Below are 13964 nucleotides of genomic sequence, written 5' to 3'. Positions count from 1 at the left end.
TCATTTGCATTCTTGATGGGATGGTGACCTTGGCAAGTTCTTTCATCTTTCCAAGGCTTAATTTCCCCATTAATAAGATTAGCATAATACTATAGTCCTTATGGATTTTCTGTGAGAATCACATGAAATAACTTATGTGAAGTGTCTAAGACAAAAACTTAGTAGGTGGAGTATTGTTATTATGATTAAACATTGTCATGTTTTCTTGAATACTGATTTAACAGGTCATATTTAACTTATTTATATAAAAGAATCTGGAGAAACCTTAAAGAGTCTGATTTTCAACCATGATTTTTTTAAAAGAACCTTGCATAATTGAACTTTTTAGTTTCTTGTAATGTTATATGCTGTACTCCAAATTTTGTTCTCAGATGCTCCAAAGACTACAAAACATCCTTTGTTAATGATGGGAAAGAAACAGCTTCTTCAGAAACAAGACTTGATCATGCAAGAGTTTATAGATTTATGTCCAGATCTTTGATTTAAAAAAGAGAAAAAGCCTTTCTTTAGAGTTAGAAATGTTTCTCAAACCACTATAGAAAAACAATTATGATTCTCCACTTTTTGTTTTTATTGCTGGGTTTAAAAGGATGACTCTCTACAATGCCAACACCAGGAGGATATTATTTCACAAATAAGAGCCCAGCATGACATTTATGAGAAAGCTGGGGTCCTCCTGTGCAAAGCTAATTGGTGCTTAGCCAATGGGCTCCAGGCATTACTGGGCTTATCAGACACAGAGAAGAGGGTTGCCTGTACCTACGGAACTTCAGAAAATGCTCAAGTCTTGTCCTAGCAGGACATATCTGTGGCCATCAAAGAGCAACTAGAGTTTAAAGATGAAGTATCTTCCCCAATTCCCTTCCATCTTGGCCATCTATTGCTTCTGCCTGCTACAGCATCCCTCCTCAGGTAAGGGGACCCCTTCATCAGACCCTAGCTGTCCTGAGCTCTAAGGAAGACTGAGATGATCCTTGATCCTTCTGGTGGGAGGCAAACTTTATTCCCCCACCTGCCCCTATTTCCACCCTTTCAATTTCTGGCTTCTCATTTGTCTCTAACCTTTAAGAGAGGGTGGACAGAGCTAGATATCACAGCCTTTTACTAAAGCAGGCAACTTTCCCTCTTTGAATGGTCTCACACAGCTCCTGCCGCTGTCCTGAGGATGTGCCTGCTGAAACTGCGAGGGAAAGGACTTGGGGAAATCCCAACTTCTTAGCAAGAGAACTAGAGACTGTAGAATTGAGATTACAGACTGGAGATTAGGGGCAGTTGGAGAGGGGTGGAGTAGGAGTGCGTACAGGAAAAGGGAATCTTTTCATAGCCTTGTTATGGGGTCCCAGGAGGCAGGATCCCTGAAATCCCAGCTTCCAGGTTGAGGTGTTGTCCGAGGTGCTGACTGGAGTCGCTTCATTAACTTCCTAGAACCAGTGGTTTGCAGGGAACCAGTGCGTTTGTATGGAGAGTAGTCTGAATCCATTACCCATCTCAGGTAACTCTCCATATGACGCAGAGAAGTATGTGGTGGCAGAATAGCTGGGCTGTAAACACGAACTGTTTAGAATTTTTATTTAGGGGAGTAGAAATCTTTGAAAATATATTTAAACAGAAAATATATTTCAAACAGTATGTATGTGTTTTTAACTGTGTCGTATAATCACAAAACCTAAGTATTTCAAGGAACTGTAAAAGTCACTTGATTATCCTCTCATGGAGAACAAGGATTTCCTCTATGGTTTTCCTATATGATAACTTTCAGTAAAACCCAGTGCACTACCAGCCTGAGATAGCCAGTAACTGCCTCCTTTGGGCCCCAATAGAATCTTGTTTCTATTACACTTTAGTACATTTATTATTTTTTATATATCTGTTTATATTTATAGCCACCTCCATCATTTTTCTATTTGACTTCATGTTCCCTGAGGATATGGTCCCTATGGTCTTTGTGGTTGTATTGATAACACATAACCTATTAATAACTCTTTATAGGACTGGTTTGAATTAATTTGCATTTTTGAATGGCACCAACCATCAAGAACTTCTTTACACTAAACTGAAATCTGATCACATGTAACTTCTAACCATTAACCCTAGCTCTTTCCTTTGGGGATGTACAGAATAAGTCTAATAACTCTAGGACCATTCTAAATATATTTGGAGGTAGTTAACATACGCTTCCTAATTTTTCTCTTTGTCAAAGAAAACTATGTTTGGCTCCTTTTATTCTACCACATATCTTACTATTTCAAGTAGGACTATTACCTTTCAAGATTTGGACACTATTATTTGAATATAGCACAAGATTGCCTTAGTTTTTAGCTTTTTCTTGACTCATAGAAAGATTTCAGGGAGCAAAATATCAATTTTCATTTAAAAATGTATGTTCTACTCTTGGGCCAGATATTTCTTTTCTCACATTTAAAAATTTAAGTTCAGAGTTTTGTATTTATCCCACTTAATTTCATCTGGTTAGGTTTGACCTATTTAGTTGATTCTTCCATTTGCAGTATTAGCTATTCCTCCAAGTGTTGTATCACGTGAAAATGGGATGAAGACTTCGTTTAGGTTAGATACAAGTTGACTGGCACAGGGCCCATCTGCATGTTGGTAGCAACCTTTCCCACAACCCTACCCCTGAAGAGTCTAATGAAGCACAGAGCCAGGCATCCATATTTCTTAAATGTTCCAAGAGTGATTTTGATGCACATACTTGACACCGTTTTCTGGTATTTCATCTTCATAAATTCCATCAAAATATAAATTAAGTTGTTGCCTAGGCATTTTTGCCCTTTTTCCTGACTTGATAATTCTTGTACTGTTAACTCCTGATAAATAGAAAATCAAGTTATTTCAATTAATTTTGGTGCAAATCTCATGTTTGCTAGTGGTAGGTAGAGTGTGTTTTATTTGTCAATCCTTTTTAACAGCATTGCATTTATAGAATCTCTGTATGTTTTTCATGGGAAAGATTTCAAAGTTAATGCTATGACTTCTTTTCTCCTAATTGATATTTTTATGATTTCTCACAATAGGATATACTCAACCTTTAGATGATTCTCCAGATGGCTTGGATATTGTGCAGCTGGAGGTACACTGTTGTTCAGTAATGTGAGGTTTTTATTTAGCCTTGGCCTTGAAAATATCATGTGGGTAATGTTCACTTAAAACTATTTTAAGAACAGATTCTTGACTGCAGCAGGACTCACTATTGTCATTTTCATGGCCTCATTTAAGGCATCCTGAGAATTGTGTTGAAATGTATTGTCACTGTGTGAGAAGATAATACAAGGTTCATAAATGGGACAATTTCAGAATTATATGTGTTGTAATAGAATGCTATGGACTAATGAATTTATACTTAACTTTGATTCATTTTCCACATTTTTTAGCGACTGGCATATTGGGCAACTCTTTCTAGGCAACCTAAGGTAAAAAAGCCGCCCTAATATACATATGATAAATTTTAGTTATAACATGTTTATGCCATAATTGATATCCGTAATAACTGCACTATTTTGCTACCTACAGGAGAATTTTATGTGTGTTTGTGTAAGAATATAGTTTTAGGAAATAACAACTGAATCTCTTAAATAATTTACTGTAAGACATTTGTAGTTTATCTGCATTCTTACAATTACCATAATCACATGTGCATATCTAATTAAATTAATTGAATATGTTATGTTATAGCATAACATAAGTTACAAATTGATATACTGTGATTTGGCAGGTCTCCAAAACAATGGATTTCATGTAAATGACCTAGGAATAATTATAGTAGCCACAACAGAAATATTTCAGTGGGTACAAAGTAAATGTTGATTTATTCTAAAGTACAAGAGAGTGATATCAAGGAAGAGTTTATGATTCTTAGCATAGACTATATGTTTTTACTTTGAGCTACATCTCTTCCTCCTTTACCTCTCCTAACTCACAGTATCCCATCCTCCAGCCACAATGAACGTCTTACTATTTCCCACAGGCACCAGGCCCTTATGTCTTTGCAAAGGCTTTCCTTTAGGCAAAATGCCTTTGCCTCCTTTGCCGGCTGTGGTTAATATCTCAGACTCTAAAGCCAAAGTACCTGGGCTCAAAACCCACATCTATTTAACCTTAGTAGGTGTCTTAATTGCTCTGTGTCTCAGTTTCACCATCTGTAATATGGGAATAATAGCTGTAATAGCCTCATAATATTATGTAAGTAATGTTCACTTAAATTGTTTTAATATTTGTGAAGTATTTTCAACAGTGTCTACAAGATAGAAAGTGACAGCACTTAAGTGCTAGCTGTTATCATTGTTTCTTTTTTTCATTTATCTTTATTGTTGAAAGTATTACAGATGTCCCCTTTTCCCCATATTGATTCTTATTCCCCCCCCCATTTGATTCTTGATTAAATGAATTTCCATTTTTCGAGACTTAAACATCACGTTCTCTCTTAAACTTCATAAGTATATCGTGCCCATCTCTTCTCATTTTCAGTTTACCATTATGCATATGTTAGAAGACAATTGTCATCTCTCATCTTTAGAACTAATCATAACAACCTTGATACCCAGAGCAAAAATCCAGGGAAAGAGAGTTCTCCATCTCCTTGCCATTGCCTTCTCATTCACACCAAAAGGCCTTCCTTATCCCTCACGCCAAGGCTGTGGGGGTGTCCCTTCATAAGCACAGGAAGTACAAGTGTGGCTATCACATATACTACCTTCAGTACTAAATTGGGTTGTGTGATTCCCCAATTGCAAAGGTCTACTTGGATGAATTTCCTTCCATTGTCTGCATTTTCCCATAGCTGATCCTGATCATTGTTTCCAATTGCAAAAGAGCAAGACATTGCTCAGTGAACACAACTACCAATATTTTAATAGAGAAAGCTATTAATAGAGAGACTGCGGCTCTTCTGCCTTGAAGTGTAACTTCCAACGTGTCACTTCCTCTCCTGGGCTTTGGCTTCCTCTCCCACCCAGTGTCTGCATGTCTTGGGCGGCTCTAAGTCCCCTTCCAGTGCTGGTCTCCAGGAAAGTCCAGGTCTGTGTCTCTAGGGAACTTTCATAACAAGGCCACTCAAAACGCATTACCATCTGCAACCTGCAGCACTCTTTGTGTTTTGTGCTTCTGGTCACTATGTAGGATCAGAAGAAGTTAGATGGGAAAGGGGGCAACGGATTCTTATGAACACAGCCCTACTATTCATCCATTTGAAAAAGGTCCTTATTGAAAGCATGCCATGTGCCAGGGGCTAAGGATATACAGTAGAGATCAACATAGACAAAACTACCTGTTCTCATGGAACTTATATTGTAGTTAGGGAAATAAATAATTTAGATAAGTACATTTAAACTTTTTTTCTTTTTAGAGTAAAAAAAAAAAGAAAGGAAGGTGCATATAAAATGTTGAGAGTGGTGTTTAGCAACTGAAAAAACATCTTTGTATTTCTTTTTGGTTTTTTGTCTGAAAGGTAATAGTAAAATGTTGATAAACTTGTTACCAAAAAACCACACAATTGTTCACCCAGTACGTTTTCAGAACACACACACACACACACACACACACACACAAAACACAGCAAACAGATGCCGACAAGGAGACCAAAAACTATAAAATAGTAAATGGTAAATTTTAGAATTTATAATAAGGAAATAGAGGAACTCACCACAGAACCTCTGCTATTAATGATGGAATTATATGGGGTGGGGAAAGTAGGTTTACAGTTAGTTAGAAGTACACAAAACACAGAGTCTATTCTTATATTTTGATTAACTGTATTATTTTCCATATGAACAACTGCAAACCTACTTTGCCCACCCCCTGTAGTGTGTGTCTGTGCCCATAAGTATGTAGGTGCATGTATGTACATGACAGAGAGAGAATGCATAGATATTGGCTGCTGCAGAAACTCTCCACAAAGTTTACAGGGAGATGTAATCATATTCAGAGCAACAAAATTAGAAGTGTTATTAAAAACTTTTTATTTCTGTGTTAATGGAGTTTAAGCTGATTCAATAATGTTTAAATGTGAATGAGATATGAATGATCAATAGCAGCCAGATCAACATATTTAAAAGGTGCATTCACAGTAATCATCCCTAGCAATTTTATAAAATACAGACATGGAATCCTGTGCTATCATTTTGTGAGAGCCGTCTTCACAGCATCCTTGAGTGGAATATGCTGCCCACACACCTTTTTCCAGGTTGTCATTTATGCAAACAAGGGCAGGTGGTGCTCTAACAAGGACTTAGAAATGAAAAACTATGCTTTGTGCAAGAACAGTGAAGATTCATGTTGAATGTTTTAGGAAAAAAAGCTTGGTCAATTGGAACCAACCATTTAAAAAGCTGAATTCTAGGATATACCCAGCAGCAAATTAAAAATTGCAATCATTATTTTGTTCCAATTCTGCATCAGATGGTTATCTGGGAATAGATTCTAGTATCTCTTCTATACATCATAGAGTATGTTTTCCCCTGAAGCTTGAAAAAGTAAAATGAGATTAAGTTTTAAAATAATGGTGTATTGCCCTAACCGGTTTGGCTCAGTGGATAGAGTGTCGGCCTGCGAACTCAAGGGTCCCAGGTTCGATTCTGGTCAAGGGCATGTACCTTGGTTGTGGGCACATACCCAGTAGGGAGTGTTCAGGAGGCAGCTGATCGATGTTTCTCTCTCATCAATATTTCTAACTCTCTATCCATCTCCCTTCCTCTCAGTAAAAAAAAATCAATAAAATACAAAACAAAATGGTGTATTGCTGCCAACTTTGTTTTTCATAAGATCCTGCATCACTATAATCTTATTCAGTTTGTGTAATGAATTTCTTTTTAGCTTGGCAATTTATTTCATAATATTAAGGTAAATCCTATATATTTCATTGTGTAACTTATGCTGAAAACTTTGTCAGTTACTTGCCACAGTAAAATTCCATGTAACTTACCCTCACAATTCTCTTTCCAGGATAATCGAGACATATACAAAAGGGTGAGTACCCCTCAGCCCAGTAGCAAGGGCATGCAACTTCTACTTTGTAGCAAGTGACACAATACTAAAATGAACCTTTTTTTTTTTTTCTTATTCAGTTTCTATTTGACTACTCCAGAACTCGGGAGCCAACACAGCCAGTTAAAACTGTGGTCGGTATTGTATCGTAACCATCTTTGTAAAAGTCCCTCCCCCTCTTCATGCCTTTATTCCTTCCTAATTAATACGTGCAGATCAGCAGAAGGTCTGAGACACTCTCTGTGTAACAGCTTCCCAGATGCCTTTCCCAGGCCTGTAGGGACTACACGTCTCCCTCCCTAGGTTGGAGTGGGAGGAGGCTGACAGATCTAGAAAGATAGAGAATAAATTATAGAAAAGGAAAAAAATAAGTAAGAAATAACTTCTCATTATGCACTTAAACAGATGTACAAGAAGAACCTGACAAACGGAACTCTATTTATATTGTTCCATATTACCCTCTGTTCTTAAAATTATGAAAAATGTTTTGTGACATGTAAAGCACCATACCCCCAATAGTGGTCCATGGATGTTCTTTTTTGTAACCGTCACAATGTGTGGGTGCTGTTCAAATAATAAACATCACCTCTAACTTTATTAGCATAAACTTGAGTTACCCTCAGGTACAGGTTGTGTAAGTGAATTTCTGCAGGGTATGATTTGAGAATTATTAGAATCATAGAATAAATTTAACTCGGGTGCCCTGTCACAACAACTGAAATTTGACCATTAGAAAGTCACTTATTTATGTAATCAAGGCTTTCCAAGTCTTCAAGAAGACCCTTAAAAAACCCAGCAAAGTACTTTTTCCCCCTAAGAGGCAAAGATTCACGAGTAGTACAGGTTTGGGAATGGGAATCAAGGAATGATGGGGATTTTCTCAAGAAAAGCCATGGGCACTGCAAGGGGGAAGGGGGGTGCAATGGAAGAGGAAAAATAAACATGGTCTGTGACACAAATTAAACTTTACTCTGAGTCACACTTCTCAGGAGGATTCAGAAAGACTAGATAAGACACAGGTGTGTGTCTGAGTGCCAGTGGAGAGTCACAGACAAGAAGTCTGGGAAAATAAATGCATCGGGGAGAGAGGGTCAGGGTGCTGCCCTCCCAGTTGGTCCCTTAGATCAGGAGAGCACACCTGGAGGGCAGAAGGATCTGCATGGAGATGCTTCTTTGGAACAATGCACTCCATACTAGAAGCATGGAAAACTTGGGGCCAATGCAGATAAAAGTCTGGTTTATCCTAAGGGAATATTTTTAAGTGATGTGTTGGAATTGAAACCTGCTATCCAAGCAGGCGCGTCTTTATTGAAAACATAAAATTTCAAGCTCAGGCTCGGAAATGATATTACTCTGAAAATTAAACCCATTTGTAAGGGAGTGAGTGGAAAGAATGGGAATAACCCTGGTCTCTGGCCCCGCTGCCTGGAGCCTCACAGCGCCCATCTGTTGCAGTTTCCTCCGGTGCGCCCTTTAATGCGGCTGGCCGCCAAGCTCGCCAATGGAAAGATGAAGAGATTTCTACAGCATGTATGTGCTTTTTTTCTTCCGCCGTATTTCATGCTGGTAAAAGTACATTTAACCAGGGTATATGCGTGTCTTCGCCTTGGAACACGCTTGCATTCTCTCCTTAAATCTATGTCTCCATGCGGGAGGGAGCTCTGGCCCATTGACCTTACACAAAACCTCCCCCAGCCACAGTCTCCTCCACTGAAACGGTTCACTGGCCCCTCATGGCTCCGTCCTCTCTGCTGCTGACCTCTTCATCCACATTTTTGTTGTTGTTAATCCTCACTGGAGGATATTTTTTCCATTGATTTTTAGAGAGAGTGAAAGGGAGGGGGAGAGACAGAGAGAAACATTCATGCAAGAGAGACACATTGATTGGTTGCCTCCCCCACGAGCCTGTCATCAGGGCCAGAGATTGAGCCTGCAACCGAGGTATGTGCCCTTGATTGGAATTGAACGAGGCCCTTCAGTCGGCCAGCCTGCTCTCTATCCACTGAGCCAAGCTGGCCAGGGCTTCATCCACATTTTTTTTGGTTTTAGCTTTTGTGTTGTCTGCCACTTTTCCTGTCCCTTCCTCTTCCTCTTGACATGAACATTTGCCTTGGTGGCCCTCTGCTTCCCATTGCCCCACCCGCCCTTTGTCCATACCTCAGAGCTTTGTTTTTGTTTTCTTAGAGCAGTGGTCAGCAAACTTATTAGTCAACAGAGCCAAATATCAACAGTACAACAATTGAAATTTCTTTTGAGAGCCAAATTTTTTAAACTTAACTTCTTCAAAATAGACTTGCCCAGGCCGTGGTATTTTGTGGAAGAGCCACACTCAAGGGGCCAAAAAATGGCATGTGGCTCACGAGCCGCGGTTTGCTGACCACTGTCTTAGAGGGGAAAATTAAGTTTAGAAATTGCCAGTTTCAGTAATAGCTGAACCTCAAAATCTTCATCAAGGTTTGTTGCATGGTAGCAAAAAGAAAACTTCTTTTGAACACTGTGAGCCCAAGTCAGGTGACCAATGCATCCCAGGATGCCCAGGATTTTCCTGGTTTTAGCTCTGAAAATCCCAAGACCCTCAGGAAACTACTCAGTTCCTGAGAAATCTGTTGGTCACTCCAAGCACAGGGAGCAGTTTTTCTGATCTGACCACAGCTCTCCAGGCTGGGTCTTGCCTCCAGTGGTATGCCAGATTCACAAGCAAAGACAAGCTGAAGAAGCTGAAATGCCTTATCTGGGATATGTGTTTAAACCAGAGGTCAGTTTCAAGTTGAGGCTGTTGAGAAGAGCAAGCAAATATAACATTGTCCAGGACACAAATGGTAACTCAATCAAGAAAGCATGTTTGCTTTCCTGAACAGGAAATTGAAATTGGCCACATAGCTGTGCCCTTGAACAGGGAGGTACAGAATCCCAGCAGAATAAAAGCTAGCCTCACCTATGTGGTTCCTGTGAAATTAACCTGTGTCTTTTCCTTCACAGGGTTCGGGGGCTGTGGCACTTGACTTTACCAAGAAGGTATGTGAACCTTGTGGAGAACACAACCTCCCAAGAAAGATCTGCGAGAGAACAGGGAAGTACTTTGAGTTGGGCCACCTTGACAATCCTCTGGCTGTGAATATCTCATCTCCAGTCTTATGGATGAGTCACCTGGGGCCATCTGTCCTAGAATTGGCTTTCTCTGGCTCAGTGCCCACATGCCAGTTGTACCAACTTGGGGAGGTACTACAAGTGGCACAGACCCTATATACCTGTGCTTCTCCGTGTTGACAGTGCATTAAAGATATCTGGGGACCTTGTCAAAGTCTGGAGATTTGGTAGGGGCTTGTGAATGTGCATTTCTAACAAGTTCTCGGGTGTTATTGATGCTTTGGGACTGGGGACCACACTTTGAAAACTGCTGTCATAGACATTTTTGAGAGGCCTTGAGCACAACATGGTTGCATAATGGTTTGTGTTTTTATGTTGTAGGATCACGCTGCTACCCGGGGACGACCATTCTTTCTTTTCAGGGTATAACATGTTTTCACTGTTTTTAATGCTGATTCCCTCCTGCTGAATGAGCAGAGTGGGCCCCACGATGAACTGGTGAACAATTGTGGAGACTTTCTAACTCTTTAGCTAGGGGGTGACCCCCAAAGTTTTCTCTACAGAGTCAATGCTTGTAAAGGAAAGGGTCCACCAGGACACAGGCTGAGAGCACCAGGGCTCTGGGAGCACAGGGGTGGGAAGTGGGAGTTCTAGTGATGGACAGACAAGAGGGCCAACCAGAGTCTGAGTCTGTGTTTCTGAACATGAAGGTCTGGATACCTGGCTCCAAAACACACTGGCAAGAGGAGTCTAGTGCCATCCTCTCCTCCTTCCCAGGGGACTTGAGCCTCTTACAAAGATCATGGAGCCAGAGAGTTATCTCTTGGTATTTGACCTGCCAATCACCCGCTTTGTTTCAATCCCTAAATACTCAATGTTTGCATCAGAAAAATGTGCAAATCAGCCAGACTTGTACCCCTCAAACTGCATTCTGTGGGCCACTGGTGCTAAAAGCTGCTATGCAAAGATCAAATCAGATTAGAAAACACTGCACCCAACATTCCTGAAGGTTTACAATGCACACTAATGTGTCTGGCAGAAAACAACCTGTTTAACTTGACTTTATCATATGTTGTTTCCCAAACTGTTTTGGCTATGGAAACGCTTCTCAACCCTCATGCCACCCCACGTACACCTTTTTAATCTGCATGACCTGTTAGTAGTTGTTCTCTGGAAAGTACTTTATGAAACAGTGGGCCTCCATGATGTCTTTAGGGTGAGAAGTCCTGTGACTGTCCTGCCACATAAACAGAGGCTAAGGGGTGGAGTGAAGGAGCGGGGACAGTGTCTGGGCTAGAGTGGTGGAGTGCAGACAGTGTCTAAGCAGGTAGGGTCTTGAAGCTCTGCCATAGAGGACCTACAGACTGAGACAGGGCTAAGGCTCACCCAGGGAGCCCCCCAGGAGGTTGCTGACACCTTAGTTAAGAGAACAAGGCTTTAGGGCTCATGAAGAAAGAATCTGAAACCAAGAAACAGGTTCCAGGCAGTTTTGTTCCAATGTTTCTAAGTTGCTCCTTTTTTTTTTTTCCAGCCAAGGAATGGAAGAAACACTGAACACCCTGTAGGATAGACCAAGGTCAGCCCATTACAGCTTTTTACCTCCAAGGAAATGTTATGAGTCTGACAGAGGGTAGTGAGAGGCAGCCAGAGGGTGATAGTTCAAAGAAAGGAGGGCCACGTGGAACTCTTGAGGACCTTCTGCCCCATCCCCTTTCCTGCTCTCAGCACCACAGAGCCCCCATTCCAGCCGGCCCTGAGCAAACATTGCAGCCTTCACTTCATGCTGGCTCTTTGCAAGGGAGCTGTCTTTGGCTGCGTATGAGGGGCTGGAAGCTCCACTTGGCCCATCTGATTCTCTGTGAATTCTCACCTGGCACTTCTAATGAGGAAAAAAACTACCCTGGGATGCTTGGGGCAGGGTATAAGTTCCCTATATAGGAACATTCCAGAGTACAGCCAGACAAGGCCATTCCTTCCATTCAATGATGCTCGGAGACCAGAGTTTCAATCTGGGGAGATTCCTGGTCTTCGGCCTGTGGAAGCAGACATCCCTGTACCAGGGCAGCTCTAGGTATCCTCTGCCTCTCACGATGATGTGGTCCCAGGGACATGAGGCCACTGTCCTGTAGAGGCAATGCATCTTCCCGCTTGGAACCTGATCCGACCTGCTGGCTGTGATCAGGGCCCCAGTAGGCCCAGGTACCTGAGAAAGCTGCCCAGATGCTGGCTAACAGAGCTGTCCAGGTGAAAAGGGGACAGTGTTCCCTAAGGTCACAGCACTCACACAGGCCTAGTGGACTAATTAGATACAGCAAACACAGACCTTATAAGTATCGACTATGGGCATTTAGGACATGTCCAACTGAGGTAAAGTTTTAAAATGTGCTATATAATAACATGCCCATGGTCTCATCTCAACTCTGAGAATTATTTCATCTGAGTTGTATGTTTTCTTTCTTTTTTCTTTTTTCCAGAGTTCAGTGGCAAAGGGAAGCTGGATCATATGAGGCAACCCAGCAATTATTTTGGGCAAATGTCAAATTTCTTCCTATGAACAATATGTAAAGATAATTCTCTTGCTCTATATTCACTGAAATATTCAGTTGTATAAAGAATAAAGTAGCATTGACACATTTTCATTTCTTATTGGAAAATCTTGGGGGAAGGATCAGTGTATATTTTAAATAATGGGATTTTTCTTTTTTAAAAGTACTTTTTGGGATATCATTTTAGCATGCCCCAACTATCTTGTTATTATTGAGAACTGAGCACACAAGCTTGAGAGAGATGGGCTGCTTTCAAATCCTTACTCCACTTTGTAGCTGGGGTACTTTGGGCAGGTCACTTCCTACCCCTGTGCCTCAGGCTCCGGTAAAATGGGGTTGGTAATAATAGCTCCTCCACATAGTTTGTGTGATGATTGAAGAGCTGGTCCATGTAAAGGGCTTAGCATGGAGGTACATAGTGAGCATTCAATTGTGTTGACTCTAATTATGCTTCAAAGATGATTTTCATTACACAAATGGTGTCAAAGGGACTTGCCCTAATGAGAGCTACTTCTAATTGCTGACCAGGGACCGGAGGTCACAGCATTAAGTTAATGCATAACAACTCCAAACTCCTTAAGGAACCATAAGGCCCAGGCCGTTACCTTCTCACGATCCTTCTCTATAAATAGTATTAGACTTCCAGACTCCTCAAGATCATCTGAAGGAATAGACAGTGATGCAGAAGACAGCACACAATGCAATGAGGAGCCCTAATGATACATGCATGTAACAGTCTTTTAAGGCACTAAAGTGGGTGCTTTTATTAATCTTCACAGTCTTGCAAAGTAGTGTATTAGAGTAATGCTAGTTGCTTCAAGAGATAAACCTCAGAATCTTGGTGGCTTGGCCTAGTATGATATTTTTTCCCCAAAAAGGGAGTGAAAAATTGAATGAACGTTCTGGATATATGTTTCATTATTATATAGTTCAGGTAACTAATCTTACTTTTACTTGTATTATAGAAAATATATTTGCTTAATACAATAGTAAAATAAACATTTTTCTAACCTTTTCCCCCCAAAAGAATTTTGATGAATAGATGGAAATATAATAATACATCTTATTTGTTTAAAAGCTTTACTGAATTTTATGTAACTCTACAAATATTTATTCAGTTAGGTCTTAAAATAGCTAATACTTTATACTGTTCAGCAATGAAATATTTATAGGAAAACTGCTTTTTGCACATTTAACAGTTATATTCTAAGACTTGGCCCCAACACTTCCTCATGTATAAAGAAGTTTGATCACATAAACAAATTGAGAGATAAAAATCACATAGTCATATCAATTAATGCAGAAAAAGCATTTGACAAAATCCAACACCCTTTC

The 13964-nt window shown here is 40.3% G+C and overlaps 1 protein-coding gene across 1 annotated transcript; it reads left to right on the top strand.

The window, feature by feature from the left end:
* Window positions 1-839: 839 nt before the first annotated feature.
* On the top strand, window positions 840-12668 carry NMS (neuromedin S; the record flags this gene model as incomplete). The annotated part of the gene is made up of 10 exons (XM_080684942.1): window positions 840-912; window positions 3033-3088; window positions 3390-3428; window positions 6955-6978; window positions 7077-7130; window positions 8452-8526; window positions 9976-10011; window positions 10465-10506; window positions 11615-11659; window positions 12558-12668. The coding sequence occupies 9 exons, from the start codon at window positions 840-842 to the stop codon at window positions 11651-11653; spliced, it is 438 nt and encodes a 145-aa protein (XP_080541068.1). The 3' UTR covers window positions 11654-11659; window positions 12558-12668.
* Window positions 12669-13964: the final 1296 nt, after the last annotated feature.

Source organism: Plecotus auritus (genome assembly GCF_963455305.1).
Source record: "Plecotus auritus genome assembly, chromosome: 8".
NCBI lineage: Eukaryota > Metazoa > Chordata > Mammalia > Chiroptera > Vespertilionidae > Plecotus > Plecotus auritus.
The sequence above is the reverse complement of the archived record's forward strand: the minus strand, read 5'-3'. Positions and strand labels throughout refer to the sequence as shown.